This window comes from Canis lupus, chromosome 37 (assembly GCF_003254725.2).
Source record: "Canis lupus dingo isolate Sandy chromosome 37, ASM325472v2, whole genome shotgun sequence".
NCBI lineage: Eukaryota > Metazoa > Chordata > Mammalia > Carnivora > Canidae > Canis > Canis lupus.
This window is the reverse complement of record NC_064279.1, coordinates 25046277-25067939: the sequence shown is the minus strand read 5'-3', so window position 1 is coordinate 25067939 and position 21663 is coordinate 25046277. Positions and strand designations below refer to the sequence as shown.

The 21663-nt window shown below is 56.8% G+C and overlaps 1 protein-coding gene across 18 annotated transcripts in view; it reads left to right on the top strand.

The window, feature by feature from the left end:
* TNS1 (tensin 1) overlaps nucleotides 1-21663 on the top strand; it is a 204663-nt gene that overhangs the window by 106865 nt on the left and 76135 nt on the right. For 17 of the 18 annotated variants that reach the window (XM_049106611.1, XM_035710905.2, XM_025442255.3 and 14 more), the window contains 12 exons: nucleotides 4426-4475; nucleotides 6718-6889; nucleotides 9205-9255; nucleotides 10336-10458; nucleotides 10913-10977; nucleotides 11976-12059; nucleotides 15740-15852; nucleotides 16194-16254; nucleotides 16455-16530; nucleotides 17100-17229; nucleotides 18639-18704; nucleotides 20059-20175. In XM_049106611.1, the coding sequence (XP_048962568.1) occupies nucleotides 6722-6889; nucleotides 9205-9255; nucleotides 10336-10458; nucleotides 10913-10977; nucleotides 11976-12059; nucleotides 15740-15852; nucleotides 16194-16254; nucleotides 16455-16530; nucleotides 17100-17229; nucleotides 18639-18704; nucleotides 20059-20175 (1054 nt within the window). In that variant the 5' untranslated portion in view covers nucleotides 4426-4475; nucleotides 6718-6721. Of the gene's footprint in view, nucleotides 1-4425; nucleotides 4476-4598; nucleotides 4749-6717; nucleotides 6890-9204; nucleotides 9256-10335; nucleotides 10459-10912; nucleotides 10978-11975; nucleotides 12060-15739; nucleotides 15853-16193; nucleotides 16255-16454; nucleotides 16531-17099; nucleotides 17230-18638; nucleotides 18705-20058; nucleotides 20176-21663 lie in introns of those variants that run through there. The other variant, XM_035710908.2, reaches the window with a different exon arrangement.

Here is a 21663-nt window from a genome sequence, read left to right as displayed (position 1 = left end):
AGACATCATGAAGAACTTTTTGACGCGATGGTGGGTATGACCTTGGTCCCGGGAAAGGAAGAAGTGGCCATTTAGTTAGGACAAGATGGTTTGTTTTAGAAGAAAATGTTGTTGATCTGGGATGAACGTGGGTGCATCTGGGCGTGCCAGGGTGGGTAGGGGTTGTGTCCTGTCTGGACCTGGGACGAGGGACAATGTGAATTTTGGCTTAGCTAGTCTAGTCAAGGAAGCCAGTGGAAGGCTAAGCAAGGGAGCAGGTTCCAGAATGGCCTGTGTACTGCCAAGGAGGGAACACCTGAGGTCTAAAGCTCCCGCACACCTGTCCCGGGTTGGGGGACCCCAGGGCATTGGTGCGTGCCGTGCCCAGCCAGGGGCCCCCTGCCGTCTGCCCCGTGCGAGGGGACCCGTTTTGGAGGCTGTGCTCTTGCAGCCCTGGGCCTACTGGTGAGCTAGTGAGCCTGTTTGTTGAGCTGCTTTCCTGTCTCTGGCCCGCGGCCCAGGACTCACAGGGCAGGAATGGCTGTTTTCCTCTAGCAGGGTTGGTGTGTAGAGAGGTTTGTGGACCGTGTGCTGTGTCGCACTTTGTTTTGGAAAAATCCAGGCTGGTGGGCAGGAAGGAGAGAGGAAGGGGTGTGGCTGGAGGGGCTGGTGGCGGGTGGGGGTGAGAGGGGGTGGCCACAGCCCCTGGAGGAGAGGTAGGAATGGGGACGGGCCCCTGACGTCGATTGGGCCCCAGTTTCTGGATGCCTGACGCGGCCCCCGGTGTTTCTGACGGACCCTCCTCCCAACTGTGCCCCCTGGGACCTGGGGCTCAGGAAACGCGCCTTTTTTTTTGGTCCAGAACTGTTGTGTTTGGTCTGCGGACCTCAAAGGCAGGCAGGACTCTTCCCACAGTCGTTTTGCTCTAAAGCAGCCCCGCCCGAGTCCTGGGGTTCCTGCTCCTAGTGATGGTGGGGAAGGCAGATGAGGAGCCTGGGGCCACAGACCCCGGCCTCTCAGGAGTGTCTGAGGGTGGTCGCAGGGGGTGGCGGTGGGGGGTGGAACAAGGCAGAAAGAGTCGGGTGGCTCTGCAGGAGGCAGGGTGAGGGTTAGACTCCAGGAGGAACTTCCTGATGGTAAGAGAAGCAAGACACCGTTTTGGGGGGAAGGGGTCAGGGTGTGTGTGCAGAATTTCCTTTCATGCTGGTCTCCCAGTGAGAGAGGGACCGTGGTTTGGTGGTGACCGTAGGGGAGGGTCCTGGTGCCTAGGGAGTTGAATCAAGGTTGTATGACTGCTTTCTGTCTTGGGAAGGGCCAGGACAAAGTTAAAACCTGGTGGGTAAAGGGCTTTGACCACAGCCCCAGAGAAGAGTGGGAGAACTTCTTTTTCAAATAAAATCTTTGTAAAGCCCTCTGGTGGTTTTCCCTGGAGGCTGTAGGTGGAACAGGTAAATCACCTGAGATCACAGGAGCGCCGGGCTCTACCCATTTTACAGCTTTACCCTGAGGCCCAGCAGCAGCATCTCGTACCAGCTCGCTCTTTCTTTCTTCCTTTTTTTTTTTTTTTTTTTTTTTTTTAAGATTCTATTTATTTATTCATGAGAGACACAGAGAGAGAGGCAGAGACACAGGCAGAGGGAGAAGCAGGCTCCCTGCAGGGATCCCGATGCAGGACTCGATCCCAGGACCCCAGGATCACGCCCTGGGCCGAAGGCAGACGCTCACCCACTGAACCACCCAGGCGCCCCATCCTCATACCAGTTCTTGAAGAGTGTTTTCCTCCATGGAATATAAGTTCTCCGAGGTCAGGGATTCACCGCTCTGGTCCCCACATTGCCCGGCACACAGCTGGTGGCACTCGGTGACAGTTTTCCGAGTGCGTGATTGTGCATGATGATGGGCACCAGAGGTGACCGGTCTGGACTCACTCCCAGCCTCTTGGGAAGAGCCCGTGTGGTGAGGTGCGCAGCGGGGTGGGTGGGGGGCATTTCTGGCCTCGTGTGTGAGGTCACCTGCGTGTTTGGAACTTTCGGCTGTGCTTGCTCCCAGCCCCACCCCCTGGAACTGCGTGCGGTTCTCCACGTTCACTAGACTCAGACTTGTCACCCCTGTAAGTCTGCTTTCTGCCAGTGAGTGTCACATGTCCCCAAACTCTGCAGAAAACAGGAAGCCCCGTCAGTGAGAGGACAGCCCAGTGATTCAACAGGGGATGACCATCCAGCTGTTCCCATCCCCGTCATCTAGTGGGGTCACGGTCCAGGGCAGCTTCCTCCCCTGCCTCCCCTTCCCTGGCCAGCCTGGTGGAGCAGAGCCGGCTTGAACTTTGTCTTATCACCTCTGGAGGCGGCATGGCCAGACTCTGTTGGGGCCAAGTTTTTATTTATCTTCCCTGGCTTTTTTGGGGTGGGGAGGCTGAGGAATGTGGAGTGTTGTAACGTGGGGGGGGGGGTGGAATGGAGAAACAGGATCCGGTGCTCCTGCCCCGTTCTTCCTTTTCCCCCCTGTGCCCCGGGAGACTCCTGGCTCCCCTTGGCTCTCCAGTCCCCTGGCCAGGCCCGTCTCAATATCACATTGTCTCCCTGCAGCTCCGTGGCCAGGACCCACGGCCCAGGCCACACCTCAGGCCTCGGCTATAGCTGCGGCTTCCAGTTGTTTGAAGCAGCTGTGGTGGCCTCCTCCAAAAGTGGCTGTGGATCTGCAACAGATGAAACCCGAGGGCCTATTTATAGCAGGGTGGCCCCGGGGCCTGGAGCAGGGCCTAGGGTCTGGGGAGGTTCAGCGACTCCTCATCAGGGACCAGTGAAATCAAGACGGATGAAGTGTTGAGTCTCTATGTTCCTCCGGGTGGGCAGTCTTGGAACAGCCTGGTTTGGGGCTTGAAAACCAAACGTGATCCCTCCTTACCACCCCCGCGCCCCTGTGCCTGACTCATCCAAACCCAAGTCGTCAGGGCCAGGGGCTGTGGAGACAGAAACCTGCTGCCCTGACAGTCCCACTTGGCTGTTTGTTCCCCTTGCTGCTGCTGCAGAGGCTGAGCAGACGAGAGCTGGGCCCTAGCCCACGCCGAGGGGCTCTGGGCGCCGTGTCCTCCCAGAGGGCTGGATGGAGAGCCCTCCTCTTAGGGGGGCTGCCCTGACTTCGGGCTCGGCCGGGAGCCAGGCCTCCAAGCCTACCCACCGCTGCCTCGTAGGCGCCGCAGGGCCCTGGGGGAGGCCGACAGGGGCTCCTCTTCTCCGCGCCCCCGTGGCCAGACCCAGGGCCTGAGGGTGAATCCTGCTGGTTGTAGACTTCCCCAGGACTCAGGGGGTGAGTCACCGTGCCTCAGTTTCTCCTCCTCTTGGCAGACTGGTCGTGTCTCCTCCGAGAGGTGGTTGCAACTGGGTGGTTGGGAAAGGCTGGTTACGGGGAGGTTTGGAAGGTGTTGATGGGCTCAGAGGGCTCTGGCCGGGCCTGGGAACTAGAAGCTGGGCGCTTGATTCTGCATCAGTGAGGTGGGTGACGGGGTGGGCGGCTGCTGGTGGTAGAGGCGATGTGGGGCTTTGGTTTTCTATAGAGGTGAAGGTTGGTTTTATCTCCAACTACCCTTGTAATTGTACTACTATAGAGGGGCCCTATATGCAACTTCCTTTTCATCTTCGGACAGCTCTGTAAGGATCGCCCCATTTTACATGTGATGTTACAGAGGCTCTAAGTATTGCAAGGCTGCCTGGAGGGCCGCTGCAGGACCCCGACCCTGTACCATCGGGTTGTCTTGGGCTGTTGGGACCCCAACTTGGGTCCACTTGACTAATTTTCTGCAAGTTGACAACCCTGGAGATGGGAGCGGGTGAGGGTTAACAGCCAACGGGCGGCAGGTCCTCAGGCACATGACTTGCTGCCCAGCACTGGTCTCGGCTGGTACGTGCCACCCCTCGCTGCTCTCGCCCCACAACTTTTGATTGAATGGCTCAGTGTTGCTGCTTTGAAGGGGAGGAGTGCAGGGTGATGGTGGTCGGTGGACAGACGGTCAGAGCTGGACAGGGGCCTGCTGTACCAGTCTGTCCTCCTTCCAGGCTTGCAGTGTGTATTCTCCGCTCGGGCTTACTGTTATGGTGTCCAGGGAATCAGGACGAAATGTGTTTCCATCCGCTTAGTGACTGTTTTATTGAGTGTGTGTACTCAGTGCCGATGGCACCAGCCCAGGCATTTCTCAGCATTTGGGATTTCTTCGTTCCCCCGGGAGGGAAAGCGGGGCCCTCTGGGGGCTTGCATGCACACTCACAAGGAATTGGCACCGATTGCTTTTGGCTTTAGGTTGCCGTGTTGCCTGGGTGTTAGGGTGCCTGGGCTGGAATGTTGGCAGAGAAAGGAGAAGAGAGTCTGTGTTTGTCTGCAGCCCTGACTGCTCCCGTGGACGGCTCTCCGCCGGCCTCCTCCATAATGCCGCTTCTCTTTCCTCTGTCCCAGGGCACCACCAGAGTCACCCCGAGTGTCCAGCCTCATCCCCAGCCTATCAGGTATGCCTGGCCTGTGTGGGGGGCAAGGGGTGGGGGTGCCGCAGTGAGGTCACTGTGGGTGTTTCCAGCAAGTCATGCCTTTGGGTTTCTGAGACCAAAGTCATAAAGCCACAGGTAGGGGGCATGGGGAGACGTGCCAGCTACAGGGAGAGTATGCAGGTAGATGCCTCTTGGAAATGCTCATGTTTTGAGTTCTAGCTCGAAGCCAGGCCTTGAGCTGGATTCTTTATGTCCTTGCATGATCTCATCTAGTCCTTGCAACAACCTTGCAAGGTAAGTATTTTATTCCCATTTGTCAGATGAGGAAACTGAGTCTCTGGGAGGTGAGGTGACTTGTTAAGGGTCACGCGGTCACCAGGACTTGGGTGTATGTTCAGGACTGGCTGGCGTCAAGGCCTGTGCTACATCCGGGTCGTCTTCGTGGGCAGGGGGTGTTTGATGTTGGAGGGTCATTTATAAAAGCCAAGTTCTCTGTCTGGCTGGGCTGGGGGAGGGGATGCACAAAGCCCAGTGCCTTGCTGATCCAGAGTCTCTTTTCCCTGTGTCCAGGTTCTGTGGTTTTCTGGCTTGGGCTCTTCCCTTCTGCCTCACTTTCACTCCCAAGGCTCCCGAGATGAGTGAGAATCTGGCTCCAGGGAAACAGAGCCCCAGCCAGCGACGGCTGGTGTGTAGCTAAAGCCCCAGTGGGCCGTGGCCCAGCTGTCAGCTGCCCACAGACCCCAGGGGCCCTTTGGAGAATCCCCTTCCCTGAGGGCTGAGAACCACCCCGGGTTGGTGGATGGGTGCAGGGTGCGATGCTCAAGTTGTCCAGGCGGTGGCACTGCTCGGCCTTGGACACCCTCCCCCCCCCCCCCCCCCCCAAAAAAAAAAAAGGCTGGAGTGAGAACTTTATCTTAGGGACAAGGAGTCATGGGAGCTCAGAGGTCAAATTCAAACTGGGCTCCTTGCCACAGCCCGCTGGCCCCTCTACCACTTGGCTCCTGTCCTTGCCACCGTGGAGAAGCCATACCTCACCCCTGGCTCCCCTGGCTCCCAGCCCTGTATACACACTTGGGCTCAGAGGTCACCCTGGTGGACATCTGGACTCTGCCACTGGTGCCCCCCCCATCTCTTTGACATACCCTGGTGCTATTTCTCTGCTGCCCCCACCTCTAGCCTCTCCTTAACCCTGCGGTAGTGAAAGATTGTCAAAAGGAAATGTGAGTGCTGCCCACCTTGGGTAGAGAGGGGGAAGTGAGACAGTGGGGGTTTGGTGATGGGGTAAGAAGGTGAGAGGGTAGGAAGGGTAGGGGATGCCCCCAGGAGTCACAGGGGGCCTCAGAATGGAATTCCAGTGTCCTGAGACCCATTTCCCCTTCCTGGGCCTCCCTGCTGGAGGAGAAGCTGGGTGAGGTGTACAGGTGTGAACCCCCACCTCGCCACACCCAGTGCCCAGCCCAGGGGCTTTCCACTTCTTTTAGGAGCTCAGGTGGAGCTGGGATGTCTGGGGACCACCCACCTGCCACCACCACGGCAAAGGCTCAGCACCCTCTGCTTCCTGGGCCCTTAGAAATCACGGAGGCCAGTGCCAACACACAGGCCCGGCAGGCAGTGGGAGCTGCCGGAGTGGGAGAGCGCCAGGGAACACGGGGCAGGAGCCGGCCTGCCTCCGGGGAGGGCTGGAATGTGCGCCGCGGTCTGGCTTACCTGGAGCCCAGGCAGGCGAGCGTGTCACCCGAGCTGCCCTTTCCCCTGAGCGGCCTCCCCGCCCACTCTCCGGTTCAGGAGCGAGGGGAGGGCAGCACAGTGCTCAGCTCTGGGATGCTGGGCAGCACCCAGCTCAGTTCAGTCCTCTCTAAAACCTGTCCCGGGATCCTTGGAGAGACTTTTGCCAGACCCAGTGGCCACAGTGTGTTGGAAGGCTGGGCTGGACTCCTGGGCTCCTGGCTGGGTCCCGTCCTGGCCCTGGCGCTGACCTCTGGGATCACAGGTTGAAGGCAGTGCCAACAGGATCGAGGGGCCCCTAGGGTTGCTGTCATGGCTGAAATGGCCTGGGATCCTTGCAAGCCCCTTGCCCAGGTGCACCCGGGCTCCCAGGCCGGCCTTGCCGGTTGCGCGGGCCTTGGCTCTGGGTCTGGGAAGAGCCAAGCCTCCTGGGTTGGAATTGCAGGCCACATGTGGGGTGTTGGGGGTACGGCCACCTGAACCTTGCCCTGAGGATCTGGGTGCTGACCTGCACCCCCTTCTGCCTACCGTCTCTCAGAAACATGAGTGTGAGCCGGACCATGGAGGACAGCTGTGAGCTGGACCTGGTGTACGTCACGGAGAGGATCATCGCCGTCTCCTTCCCCAGCACAGCCAACGAGGAGAACTTCCGGAGCAACCTCCGAGAGGTGGCCCAGATGCTCAAGTCCAAGCATGGAGGCAGCTACCTGGTGAGGAGGGGGCCTGGGGCCCCCTGTCCTTTCTGCTGGCCGCCCCCTCGCTTCTGGTGGCTGGGCTCAGCTCCAGCTTTACTGTGAGGAGTGTATCTGTGGCTGGGATGGGGCATCTGGCCCCGTTGCGTGTGCACGAGTGCCCGTGTACGTGTGTGGTGACCAGGAGGAGAGCATAACAACAGGAATTCAGGTTACCGAGTGTTCCCTGTGAGGCAGGCCCTGTCCTAACTGCTTTCCACGTATTAACTTCACACTCACCCTAGAGATTGGGTTTCATTGGAGCACATGTGGGGTATAGGGCGGTGGGGTGTCGCCTGCGGTCACAGCGGCAGCAAGTGGCAGAGCTGGTGCACCGTCAGGGCCTCTGAGGAGGCTGAGAATCGCGTTGTGGCGACGGGTGGCGTCTGCAGGGACCTTGTGATGCTGGCACCGGGGCGGTGCCTGGCCCAGGAGAAGCACCTCGCCCATGTGGGTGATCTCTAATGTCGGAGGGCCGGCGTGAGGGCCCCGAGGAGAGCTCAGTTCCACGTAGCAGGGAAGTACCTGTGGGATTGGGCTGGACCCACTGGCCAGGAGGTGCGGGCTCCGGGAGCCACCCCACGTGTGAGCCGAGGGGGGATCGGGATGTGCGGGCTCCGGGGACCACCCCACATATGAGCCGAGGGGGGATCGGGAGTTGTGGGCCCTGGGGGCCGACCCCCGTGTGAGCCGAGGGGGGATCGGGAGGTGCGGGTTCCAGGGGCCACCCAGCCTGTGAGCCAAGGGGGGATCGGGAGGTGCGGGCCCCGGGGGGCCGCCCCCGCATGTGAACTGAGGTCTGGGAGGCCGTGTGAGGTCCCTGGGGCTTCCGTAACAAATGATCGCACCTTGGTGTCTGCAAACAACAGAATTGATTTTTTCATGGTTCTGGAGGCCGGAAGTCCAAATCGAGGTGTTGGCGGGGCCGTGCTCCCTCTGAAGGCTCTCCAGGGGAGCGTGCCTTGCCCCTAGCTGCTTTCTGCTGCCTCCCAGCAGTCCTCGGTGACCTTGGCTTGTAGCCCCATCGCTCCAGGCTCCACCTCTGTCCTCACACGGCCTGCCTTCTTTCCCGTATCTCTTGGTGGTTCCTCTCCGCATCTTATAAGGACACCAGGCATGGGACCCAGGGCCCGCCCGACACCCGGGATGATCTCATCTTGAGATCCTTAACTACTTACATCAGCAGAGGCCCCGTTTCCAAATAAGGTCACATTCTGAAGTTGCAGGTGCATGTGAATTTTTGTGGGACACTCCTGAACCCACCGCAGAGGCCTGTGCGTCAGCTGTGCTGGGCTGAGTGCAGACATCAGAGAGCCCCGGGTTTGGATGCTGGCTCTGCTCTTACTGCCTGACTTTGGCCACTTCGCCTCACTAAACCTTAGGTCCTGTGTCTGTGAAATGGGTCTAATTACATCACCTCCTTGTGGTTGTTGAGAGGCTTAAGCCGGCTCCTGAGGCCTAACGTCCTCAGCATGGGCTGCCAGGTTGGGGATGCTCGACTGGTAGCTGTTGTTAATGTAGTAAAGCGTGAGCCCTTATGGGGCCGACAATGGACTGGTAGCCAAGTGAGATCGTTCCCGGTGTCAGGAATCCGGGATTCTGTGGGTCTCTGTGCTACGCTGCCCTCCCTCTGTCTTACCCATTGCAGGCTGTGGCTCCTCTTTTCTCCCCAGGAGTCAGCACAGTTTTCTTCGAGTTTCCTGGGGGGTGAGGTGGAGTGGTGCATTCTGTGCACCTCCTTTGGAGGCAGAGACTGGAATTCTAGGGCCTGGGGGACTCCCATGGGACGAGGTTAGGTGCCAGAGGGCATCTGCTGAGAGAGGGGTGGGGAGGGTCTGAGAGGGCCCCCTCAGGGCCATTTGCACCCTCAGTAGGAGCGTGGCTGCCCACAGAGCTGTTGCGTCTTCAGGGGATGAAGTTCTCAGGTTGACGTGTGAGGTGGCAAATATTTAGCACCTAACACCACCGGGTTCCCACCCAGTGCGGGAAGATGCCCACCTCGTGGGTGGCACAAGGGCCCCAAGGCAGGCTGCATCCCCTTCTCGTCTCCAGTTCTGGGTGTCTGTCCGCTCAGCGAGGGGAGTGGCGTGTCTACATACTTCTCTGTCCTCCTCTTTTCCCTGAGAACCCGCAGTTGAGCTCTTGGTGGTCAGTGTGTGTGTGTCCGATGGGATGCCATTGTAAGCCCTTGCATGGGTAGAATTTTCACTGAGGGGTTGTGCGGGGAGCGGGGGAGAGACAGACAGACAGACAGCGAACACCATCCCACGGTCTCTCCCTTTTCCTCCTTCTAGCTTTTCAACCTCTCTGAGCGGAGGCCCGACATCACGAAGCTCCACGCCAAGGTGAGCTGATGCCCATCGCGGGTGGGGGCCTCCCATCAGGCCTGGAAGAGGAGAACAGCGGGGCTCCCTCGCCCTGGGTTCCTACTTTGGAATCTGGGGGGAAGTGATGAGAAGCTTCGCAAAGTCTATTCCGTGTCTGTGCCATTTTCTATTTGGAACAAGGAAAAGACCGTATTTATGGTTTTTGCCAGACATACAGAGAGCCAAGCTCGGTACAGTGATTTCCTACCCAGGTCTGTCCCCCTGGGGTGCACTTGGTATCTCTCTGGGGTGAGGCTGGAGCTACGAGATTCCTAGCCTAATGGAAAAGCACTTTGGATATGACCTGGCTGGGAATTGCCAACGGGTGTTCACTCGCTGGCTCCGCGGGCTGAGTTGCCCGATGTATGCTCTGGTTCCTGGATTCTGGTGCCTGTGGCTTTGTGACCCTGAGCAGGTGACAGCTCTCTGGGCACCTCTGAAAGTGGACGGGCTGTATCAGATGTGCTCCCTCAGCTCTTCCAAGCACGAGTTCTCTTTCACTTTAGTGGTCTGTGAGTTAAGAAAAGTTTCAGGCTGCTCTCCAGATCTGCCCTCTGCCCCCTTCAGGCTCTCTCTCGGCCGGCCTGAAAAATCCATGGTTTGTGTGTCCAGGCCTAGAAGAGAGCTGTGACTAGCAGTGGGGGGGGAGGGGTTCACTTTTCCTCCTTGGCTCAGGGCTGGGCTTTGGGGTTATATGTGGGAGGAGAGCTTAGGGGAAATGCTGGGGGGTCCCAGCACATTTTGAAGTTAGAGTCATGTGGAAGGGACCTTGGGGTCATCAGCTTTACACACATATGAGGAAACTCTTCCATGACTTGCCAGAGGCCCCAGAGCGAGGCAGTGTCAGAGCTGAGACTCAGGCGCAGGGTCTCTGATCCTGGGGCCCACGTCCTCTCTGCCCACGCCCTTGCCTCCCCTCTGGGCTGATGGGAGGGGCAGGAAGCTAGGAGGGCGAGTGGCTGCAGCCCTGGGACCAACATGTGGGGCGTGTGTCACCCCCGCTGCCCTGGTCCACTCTCTGGGGCTTCCGCCCCTTCTCACTTGTGACTTGGGCCACAGGTACTGGAATTTGGCTGGCCTGACCTTCACACCCCAGCCCTGGAGAAGATCTGCAGTGTCTGCAAGGCCATGGACACTTGGCTCAACGCAGACCCTCACAATGTCGTTGTTCTTCACAATAAGGTCAGAGCGGGGGCCAACGGCTGTGTGTGTGTTTGTGTGTGTGTGTGTGTCTGTACGCATAGGCACATACGCTCGTGTGTGCACACATGCATAGATGTGTCCTTGGATGATTGTGCGCGCCTACCTGTAGGCACATTGGATTGCGTGAGCATGCAAATCTGTGTGTATGCCTTTTTCTAGGGTATAGTAGATTATGTCCCAGGGGCACCCCCGGGAAATGGGGAGTTGTGAGCTTGAGGGGCCCTCAGGTGTAGTGGGTGATCGGCTGGGTTTCTTTTCCTTGAGACTCAGCCCACCTGCTTCCCTCCCTTGCATTCTCCTCCCCCGTCCTGTTCTCCCTTAGAACCTCTCCCTCTCTCTAGCCACTGCCCCCTTATCTCCGGGTGTCTGGGTGGGCTCTGGGGCAGTCGGGCTGACGTTAGAAATAAAGGCTTTGTGTTTGGGGTTCTTTTAGGGAAACCGAGGCAGGATAGGTGTTGTCATCGCAGCTTACATGCACTACAGCAACATTTCTGCCAGGTAAGAGCCTCCCGTTCTCTGAATATTGCCAGCAGGAACCCCTTCTGTCCCTCCCCCCATGGCCTCGCCCTTCCTTGGGTGGGAGAATGATGATGCGGGATGAGAGGTGCTGGGGATGGGGTAGAGGAACCCACAGAAAGGAGAGGGATCTGCCTCCAGTGCTGAGGCAGGTGGCTATGCATGGCAGGGCAGAAGAACGGAGAGTCCTTCCCTCTCTACTGAGAGCACTGGTAGGAGCAGCCTTGGGAGGCAAGCCCTCCCACGGACACCCCATCCACCCACCTTTCGGGGCCACTTTTCTTTGGCAAAGGACCTGTTTTCCTGAGTGAGCTGGTGAGGGAGTCAGAAAGAAATGTTGGATCAGATCTGGCTCTGGCGGAACCATCCAGAAGTTATCTCATCCTTGTGGGCCTCGATAAAGATTTTGGGGTTTGGGATGGGATGTCATTGGAGAGTCAAGAATAGACAGGCAGCATCATTTGTCTCTTCCTTTTAAAATGATCTCTTTGTGGGTAGATAGAATGTTCTATGGAGCCTTAGTTGGTAGTTTTGTGGCTCTAAGAAACTCAACCCAGCCTAATCTTCCCTTAACAGTGAACATTTCCTGTACACCTACTGTGTGGCCACATGTGCCAAGCTCTTTACAGGTGTTATTTCACTTAATTGCCATAACAACCTTCAAGGAAGGCACTTGTCAGTCTCCTTTGACAGGGAGGGAAATCCGGTTCAGAAAGGTTAAATAACCGGATTCAAGACACCGGGCTAATAAGTAAGTGGCAGACTTGCTGTGGGAAGTCAGGCTGTCTGGCTCCAAAGCCCCTGCGCTGAGTCCTGCAGCACATACATAGAAAGCAGAGATGCTGGAACTCTCTTTTCCTGAGAGCTTCTCAGCATGGGGTGCCTGGAGGGTTCTATAGGTTTGGGGGAGCAGGGATGAGGAGATAAGGGACTCTTAGACATAAGAGTTGGCTCCTCTGACCACCCGTCTCTCCCCGCAGCGCTGATCAGGCCCTGGACCGGTTTGCCATGAAGCGGTTCTATGAGGATAAGATTGTGCCCATTGGCCAGCCATCCCAGAGAAGGTGGGTCTCCGGGCTCACAGCCAGTGCATGCACGTGTGTGTGTGTGTGTGTGTGTGCACGCGCGCACGCGCTTGCTATCTTGGGGACTAGCCTTATGCACCCACAGGGGTTGGAACAGCCATGCCTAGGTGGGGGTGTGTTTAGGTGCCAGCCTGGAGTGGAGTGAGCTCAGGAACCCGGGTGAGCCCATGGGCAGTTGTGTGTACCCACAGTTGGGCATGGCAGTTGGCTCCTGAGGCCAGTGCTGGAGAGCAATGGGGCTGCTAGTGGAGGCCGCATTGGTCTGGGTGCAAGAAGGCAGCCCGTATTAAGAAGGCAGTGCTGTTCTTGGTTCTGGCAGTAGGACTGCTTCCGTGCCTTGGTGAGCTTAGAGGAGGCTGATGTCAATGCCACCTGCCCTGAGGACGTCACAGATTCTTACCATGAGGGTCAGTCATCTTCTGCTGGAAGAGCTTCAAAAATTTTACCAAGGGCTCTCAAGCACATGGTCTCATCGGAGCCCATAGGAGCCCTAGAAGAAAGCAGGGCGGGCAGAGATGATTCATTCATTCATTGGACAAGTTTTAGGTGCTTCAGTAGGTTCTGAGTGCTGGAGATACCTAGTGGAACAGGACGAAGTGCTCTGCCCTCAGTGAGCTGATATCCCATGATGGACATTGCCCAAGTAAATAGACCAACAGGACCATTTCTATAGTGGTTAGTGCTAGGAAAGAAAGAGAGCAGGATGGGATAGATCTGATGGGGGATACTGGGGATATTTAATGAAGGGGGAGTCAGGGAACACCTGGCAGAGGTGGTGGATTTGAGTCCCAACCTGAACAACAGCTGTCCAGGGCATTCCCATTTTACAGATGAGAAGCCTGAGCCTGGAGCGGGGGGTAGGGGCTCAGCATGGCCGGGATCCACAGCAGTCAGTAGCAGAGCTAGAAGGTACTCGGGGGCCTGTAACTCAGGCCAGTTGTGCCACCGCCTGTCCCGAGGGCCGCCCCTGGATTCTGCTCTGGGGATGGCGTACTGTGTAGTGATGGCTGATCCACAGAAGAGCACACGTAGAATCAGGGCTGGTGGACTGTGGGGAGGCTGCAGGTGAGTGTGAGTCAGGAGCCCAGGCCCAGAGGGGCGAGTGGAGATGGGGAGGGGAACCCAGCCCCTGTGTGGCCAGAGCTGTGGCCCTGCCACGTGTCCTCGTGATGTGCCACACTGCTCCGCGCGCGGGGGCTGTGGGGCTGACTCTCTCAGCAGGTCCCGCGGAGTTTACCAAGGACACGAGCCATCAAGGTGCTTTCAGGTCATGAGAAATCCTTGGAAGGGGAAAAAACCCAAAATGGAGTGATGGGGTGGGTGTGGGGCTGAACATTCTGGGAAGGTGATGGATGGGCTGGGCTCTCAGGGGAAGACGGAGGCATCTGAGTGCAGGTTTCTGGCCCAGGGGCCAGAGCATCCCCCTGACTTTTCTAGCCCATCAGGACACTGACTGGGGGGCACCCAGGGCACCTGGGTGGCTCAGGGGTTGAGTATCTGCCTTCGGCTCAGGTCGTGATGCCAGGGTCCTGGGATTGAGTCCCACATCGGGCCTCTCGCGGAGCCTCAGGATGCATGCTGATTGGCGCCTGCTTCTTCCTCTGCCTATGTCTCTGCCTCTTTCTCTGTATCTGTAAATAAATAAAACATAATAAAAGAAAAGAAGAACACTGACTGGGCCAGCAGGACCCCTTGCCTCCCCAGGCTGGGGTTCTCATCGTATTCCCCATCACCCCCACCTGGCTTGCCTTGCTGGAAGGGTGCTGGCTCTGCCGGTGACTGTGTCTACCATTGTAGCGGGAAGCCCAAGCACAAGTGAGTCCTCAGGCCACCCAGCGCCTTACAACGGGCACAGGACAGCCGGTAGCTGGTCTCTGGGTCAGCCATCAGAAACAGGATGTCTGTGTGCAGAAAATTCTGGTTGGGCTGCCAGACGCAGCAGCTGTGGATCAATGAGAGTCTTCCCAGGGAGGAAGGAACTGTCATTCAAGTACCCGCCAGTCAGGCCCTGGCTCGCTACCTGTGACTGGTGGCCTTGGTCATGAGTCTGACTTTGAAGGATAAGAAGTCCCGATGGAGGAGCCTGATAGTATGAGGGCACGATGTGGCTTGGAGAGAGTGGGAGAGCAGCCACATCCCTGAAGCTGGAAGCCTGGGGAATGCGACCAGGGCCACCTCTCAGTAGTAGGAGGGTTTAGGGACTCCACGGTGTGCAGCGTGCGCTTACCCAGCGCAGTCGGGTGTTCACATGATCTGTCTGCCTTGCAGCTCGTTATCTGTCACCGCATCTGCTGATGGGTGGGTAACTCGGGCCGTGCGCACCGTGGGTGAGAGGACAGCTGTTGGCTTCATTGTGTATTTGTTGCCACTCTCCCGCCTTCTGGGCAGTGTCATTTGTAGGGAGCAGAGCAGTTGGAGGAGAGGAGGGCAGAGAGGGAGGGAGGGAGGGGCTTTGCCTGCAACTGCCCCATTCATCGTCACCCCACCCCCGGACTCATTGTCCCCAGCACACAGACACATCCTGTTGGCACGATTGAGAGATCTGATAGGAACCGCCATTCCAGGTTTCCGGTTTGAGTAATGGGGCTGGGGGCTGGGCAAGGGCTGACCAGGAACCGGGGCTGCCCATCAGATTATCTTGCTTGGGTAGTGCGAGGTGGCCCCTCCCCGGGCCCGGGGACAGAGGCGCACAGGCCTGGAGGTGGGCCAGGGAGTCAAGAGACAGGAGGGGACCATTGTCATGGTCACGTGGGTTCTGGCTCCACCAGCCTCAGGGAGCTCCCTGGCCTCTCGCGGAGTCTCAGGATGCATGCGGATTGGTGTGTCGGACGCAGCGCAGCGTCCTCTGGCCATTCAGAGAGGAAGGGCGCGGCGTCCAATCCACAGCAGAGGGACTGACCTCTCAATGCAGCAGGTGCACCGAAGTTCAGACTGCTTTCCTTCTCTCCCCACCCACGCTCAGCTTGTGTGTCCTTGCTACGTGTTAGCAACTCTTTCTGCACCCGGTTTCCCCTCTCTTCTAGAAGGAGTGGAGTTGGATTAACTCTTGGGTTCTTCCAACATGATCCAAAAAGAATTGGGGAGTACTGACCGTAGGGATGGGGGGGATACTTGATGGACTTGGTGGAAGTTAGGGGTCTTTCAGTACCATATATAGAGGGATCTCCTACACTTCAGTGTGATATAAAAAAGTAAAGGACTCTAGTTATTAAGCTCTTACTGTTTGCTAGACTGTCATGTAGCTGGTGGGTCGGTCGGGGCCCAACGGCGGCCTTGGGCACAAGCGTTAAGCTTGGTTTCAGCTCCGTGTGAGGGTGTTGGAGGGGTTTGCCTTGGGCAGCGGTGAGCAGCTTATTGATACCTGTCGGGGATGCGGGGGAGGAACTTTTTGGGTGGGAGTGAGGCTGGAAAGAGATGCTCACGTTGACCACCAGGGGACGCCAGAGAACCCCCAAACAGGAGTATTGGCTCCACTCCGCTCCTGGTTGAGTGGTACCTGCTCGTCCTCCTACCTGGGGCTCCCGGCAGCAAGAAAGGACTGTGCTGGGGTGGAGACCCCCCCTTCCAGGAGGCCCGGGAGAGAGGTGGGGGTGGTGGCGGGGAGGCTCTGCTGTGGGACAGCTCTCCTGGCTGAAGCCGCCCTTCTCCCGGCCCCCCAGGTACGTGCACTACTTCAGTGGCCTGCTCTCTGGCTCCATCAAAATGAACAACAAGCCCTTGTTTCTGCACCACGTGATCATGCATGGCATCCCCAACTTCGAGTCTAAAGGAGGTACCTGCCCGGGCCCTCTGGCTTCCCTCCCCTGCTGTCTCCCATCTTTTCTCAAGGGGCAGCATCGGGGGGTAAAGGTGTGGGCTTGGGTTGGAGGCCCCACCTCCTGAGCTTTCTTTAAGCCCCGGGTCCAGTCACGGGTCAGATTTTGGCAGCGCCCGCTGGCACGTGATGTTGGATGCTACAGGGGTTCTTACCCACTTAAAAGTATCTCTCAGACGAAGAGTTAGTATCCCTTCCTCCTTTCTCTGTTCGTGTCTCCTGCCTACCTCTCCTGCCCCCAGCCCTTCCTTGCTTCTCCCTCTGCCCCCCACCCCGCCTGACACCACCCTCCCTTGCAGGATGTCGGCCGTTTCTCCGGATCTACCAGGCCATGCAGCCTGTCTACACGTCTGGCATCTAGTAGGTATCCCAGGGGATGAGCAGCCAGGGCTGCGCGAGGGCGAGGATGGGGACAAGGGTGCGGGGGAAGGGCCAGGACCTCTTCCAGGAGGATCTCGGCCTGCAGAGGGCTGAGCCACAGGGAGCCCCCGGCAGGGGGCGGCAAGGAGCAAGCGTGCCCCCTCCGCAGCTCTTGCTCCCTGCTCCCCTCTCTCCTGTAGCAATGTCCAAGGAGACAGCCAGACCAGCATCTGCATCACCATCGAGCCCGGGCTGCTCCTGAAGGGAGACATCTTGGTGAGTGCCCCCTCCTCTCTGTTTATTTTTTCTCGTTTTTTCTGTCTTCCTGCTCCCCTCCTGCCTCTTCAGACAGGATTGTCACTCCTCGGTGGCCACCAGGGCTCCCGCGAGGCCCTTCCGGCCTCCGACAGTCCTTGTCCATTCCCCTGCCTCAGAGGTGGACATCTCTTCTCCTGTGCTTGTCTCTTGTTCTAGAACATCTCCAGGGAAGTATCTCTCAGTGTGAGCTGTTACCCGCCTGGCTTCCTGTGGTGACAAGGACTCCCTCAATTCTAACTTCAGTCTTTCCTCCTGCAATTTAAAGTCACTCCTCCCTTTTTCCATTCTGTGTGCAGGAACTTATTGGGAGGACAGTTTTCTCCCCACAGGGCAAGATTGGCCTCCAACATTCTGCTTTCTAGAAGTTTCCCCAGATAGCTCTGAGATCCTGTTTGGTACTGGTGACCTCTCCCTCATTAAGGCTGGGTGAGCCCTGGGGTCTCAGTCATGCTGCTAAGAAGGAGGCTCCCTGAGACCTGATTTCCCATCCTCGGGTCCCTGATGGGCTCTGCTCTCTTCCCACCCAGCTGAAGTGTTACCATAAGAAGTTCCGGAGCCCAGCCCGAGATGTCATCTTCCGTGTGCAGTTCCACACCTGTGCCATCCATGACCTGGGGGTTGTCTTTGGGAAGGAAGACCTTGATGATGCCTTCAAAGGTGGGCTCACTGAGTAGAGACATAGACCTCACAAGGAATAATCATACCACAGGGTAGAAGAGCACTGATGGAGGAGCTATGGCAGCAGTGAAGGGGGGACCATTTTCTGAGGGAATAAGAGGTGTTTAGGGAGGTGTCTCCCTTTGCTTCTTTATCTATTTGAGGTTATGTCTGTATCACATTCAGGCCTGAGACATATCCATATCCGTTCAGTCATTCACTCATCCACCCATCTGCCCATGCATCTACCTACTTATCCAAATCCATCCATCCATCCATCCACCTACTCATCCAAATCTATCCATCCATCCATCTATCCAACAATCCATACCCATCCATCCATCCATCCACCCATCTATCTACTCACCCAATCCACCCATCCATGCACTCACCCAAATCCACCCATCCATCCACCAAGAAATACTTGTGTGTCTATATGTGCCAGGCAGGTGCTAGTCTCTGGGGTTACAAAGAGACAGAAGTCTGGCCCTACCCTCAGGGAACTCACAGGTCCGTGGGAGAAAAAGAGACACACAAGTGTGATACCACGAAGCAGCGCCTGCAGTGACGGAGACATTCCCACCCCAGGGAACGCCTGCCATCCCTACTGTAACATCTCTTCCCACAAGCAGTGGATGGTGATCTGTGTCCAGATTGGTCTTAGGCCAAGAGCAGAGAGTAGGGCTGGCGCTCGGGGGAGGAGGAGCCTGACCCCCCCCCCTCCCCCGCAGTGCAGTCTGGCTCATGTAGTAAAAGGATGTTTCTGTGGTGAGCTTCCTCTGTACTGGAGCCAGGAGGGCAAAAGCAGAGGGGATGCCATAATCATTACGGAACAGAATGTAAATGTTATCAGTCTTAACAAGGAAAAGTAAAGGGAAAACAGACAACATAAAGATGGAGTTGGTAAAGGGAGGAGAAAGTGGGGGCACGAATTTTCTTCTCTTACATGGAGGGAGTCAGGGGACACCATTGAAAATGGACAGCTCACGAAACAGAGGCTTAGTTGTAGCATTTAAAGTCGCAAAGGAAATCAGAATAAATATTACTACTAATTGATTTAGTGAGAAGGGAGATGGGAGTGATATTAGCAGGCCAAATTAATTACCGTCATCATGGTAAATCAATGGAGATTGCTTGAAACTGGTATGTCTAGAAATAGTGGCATAAAAACAGTGGCTATTATTTAGAGTCTTAGAGGCAACTGCTAGTAGGACAAGAAATAGAAACGGTTGGGAATGGTTTCAAGCAAGTAGCACTTGGGCCAAAGGTGGGCAAGAGGCCATTTCATTATATATATGGTATGATCAGCCATATATTTGCATATTATTTTTACCTTCTCCTGAAAGATAAAGCTGAAGTCCGTTTGGGGAATTAACTGCTCATTTTTGTCTTTCCTTCTCCCTTTTCAGATGATCGATTTCCAGAGTATGGCAAAGTAGAATTTGTATTTTCTTACGGACCAGAGAAAATTCAAGGTAAAAGCTTGTTAGAGTTCATTTTTTTTCCCACCCCCTTGCCTGCATCCTCACTTGTCCTCACTCCACCCCCGTCATTCTCCCACTGACGTGCTTTACAATGAGCAAGTTCCCTGTGAATGAGAGGCAGGCCAGCAGTAGAGGATCTGGGTATCACAGTGGACCCCCAGCTAAACATGAACCAATGACTTAATCTTTGGATCATAAAAATAAAAGAGCTGACCAAGATGTGCTGGGCTGGATAAACTGTTCTGGTCCCATTAGGTCACCGTCCCGTTATATTCGGAGACTAGGGGGCTGTGGTAGATGCGGGGAGTGGCTGAAGGGACGTTCAGAGGTGCTAGATGGGCGAGAGAAGTATTTATGAGGATTGAGGTGGTTCAACCTGAAGATGAGAAGGCCGATTTAATAATAGCTGGTATGCCTTCAGACTGGTTATATGTGGAGACCAGTTGTTCTCCATCCTATTTGAGAACAGAGTGAGATGAGACGAAGTTAGGCTACCGACGGAGGGACTCTGGGAAGAGGCAAGGAGGGACTGCCAGGTCAGGAGAGGGACTTGCCCCAGGAGGCAGGACTTGCGGCCTGTGCGGCCTTCATCTTCCCGTGGATGAGTGGGAGAGACTGCTTCTCCCCTCAGAGTCCTGCCGGCAGCCGGGAGCATCTGAAGAGGAAGGCAGGGGGTTGGCTAGCATGCCCTTGTGTCCTCTCAGTGTCCTGGCTGGGATTTCCCTGCTGTCCCTACCCCATGCCACTCAGCACAAGCCTCTTCCACACTCCCCCCGACTCCAGGGGCAGACCTTCCAGTCTCCTGGCACTGCCCCGGGGGTGGGAGGGCCCGGGACATGGAAAAGGAAGAAACAGATGCCTAGCCAGAGGGCCCCCCAGCTTTCTCCTGGAGGAGGAGGGGTCTTCATTCCTCAGTGTCCCATCCTGATGTCCCCCATGACCACATACGAGCCTTTTCAAGAATGCAAGGAAACAGGGGTGCCTGGGTGGCTCAGTCGGTTGAGCACCTGACTCTTGATTTGGGCTCGGTCATGATCGGAGGTCATGATCTCCGGGTGGTGGGATCGAGCCCCTCGTTAGGCTACATGGTGGATGTGGAGCCTGCTTTGGGTTCTCTCTCTCCCTCTGCCCCCCACTATAAAATAAAACAGACAATGCAAGAAACCAGACTCCTGGGTTCTCTGTCCACTTGAAGCCGCTGGCCGCACCCCACCATGCTCAGGAGAATGAGAAGCCCCTCAGGGGGCAGCCCCGGGGGAGCCGTTGGCTTCTTCTGTTTGCCTAGCTGCTGATCGGCCTTTTCCCCCACCTTTCTCTGCACTGCCCTCCTGCCTCCTTCCGTCAGGCATGGAACACCTGGAGAACGGGCCGAGCGTGTCCGTGGACTATAACACCTCCGACCCCCTCATCCGCTGGGATTCCTATGACAACTTCGATGGGCACCGAGAGGACGGCATGGAGGGTAGGTGGCACCGGGGTTTCCAGCTCCCCTCCCCGCAGCACTGCCCTGCTCCCGTGGCCTGAGGCAGCAGACAGGGTTCGGGGGAGGCCGAGGAGAGGTCCAGGCACCTCGGAGAGCTCCCGGTTCAGTGAGGGGACAGTAAGACAAAGCACGAATGTGTGGAATAACCAAGACACAGGTGACGAATGCAGCCAAACGGCCACGCAACCACGGTGTGCCTCTGCTGCTGAATGAGTCCCACGAACTGTAAACAGCCTGTGCTCTGACCCTGGCCGGGGAGGGACTCTTGAGAGCTGGAGTGGTCTGGGAGGGCTCCTTGGAGGAGGTGGCCTTGAGCGGACCTTGACATAACTCTCACGCCCCGCAAATGCGGCATTTTGTTAGATTTCTTTGAAACCCGCCGTTAGATTTCTCCAGGCTCGAGGCCTGAGTTCCCTGGGGTCAGAGCCCTAGGAATGTAGTAGACACAGCATGCGGGTCCTACACGCTTTCATCGACGGCCAACGAAAATGTTTGAGAGCTGGAGACCGATAGGCTGCAGAATTTGAAAAGTTAAACCAAGGTCGAAATTAATGCATGTTTAATTTAGCTGCACAACCTAGCATTATGTCAAGTGGGCAACTGCAGCTCAGTTCAGTGCTGGGGGCGGGGGTGATGTGTGGATTGTATTTGTTTGTGTGGTTCATTTGCATGTGGGAGGCAGGGCGGAGCCTCCAAAGGCAGCATTCTGGGAGCCCTCGAGACGCCGGGTCTGGGGTTTGGCCTAGACTTGCTTTTCTGATTTAATCCTGGGACTGCAGCATGTGGGAGCCCAAAGGATCCTCAGGACTGTTGGCCCACCCCCGGATTTTCAGTTGGGGATAACCAAGAGCCCCCCACCCCGGCCCCACTCGAAGGAAGGGTCTTCTGGTTTACCCACTGCCCAATGGATACGTGCTTTCAAGGATACCAGCTCCCGGCCCCTGAGCTGCAGCTGGTCCTTGGGTGAGGCTGTGACATCCCTGGGACTCTGAGCCCTGTGGCAGAGCTGGGTTAAAGAGAGCCAGGCCTCCTGGACCCCCACCTGCTCCCCATCTTCCTTCTACCTTCTTCTCCAGGATTTTTTTTTTTTTTTAATTTTTATTTATTCACGATAGGCACACAGTGAGAGAGAGAGGCAGAGACACAGGCAGAGGGAGAAGCAGGCTCCATGCACCGGGAGCCTGACGTGGGATTCGATCCCGGATCTCCAGGATCGCGCCCTGGGCCAAAGGCAGGCGCCAAACCGCTGCGCCACCCAGGGATCCCCTTCTCCAGGATTTTGGATATGTTGACTCCACCCTGAAAGTCTTCTTTTTCTTGAAAAAAAAAAAAAAATTCTCCCTCTGACCTCTGAGATACCAGAAGGAGTGATGGAGCTCAGAGCAAGTGGAATGAGGGCAGTGGTTGGGCCAGCCTTTGGGGCTTGATGAGAGCATGTTGTTTACAGGCAACACTGCAAAGTGGATG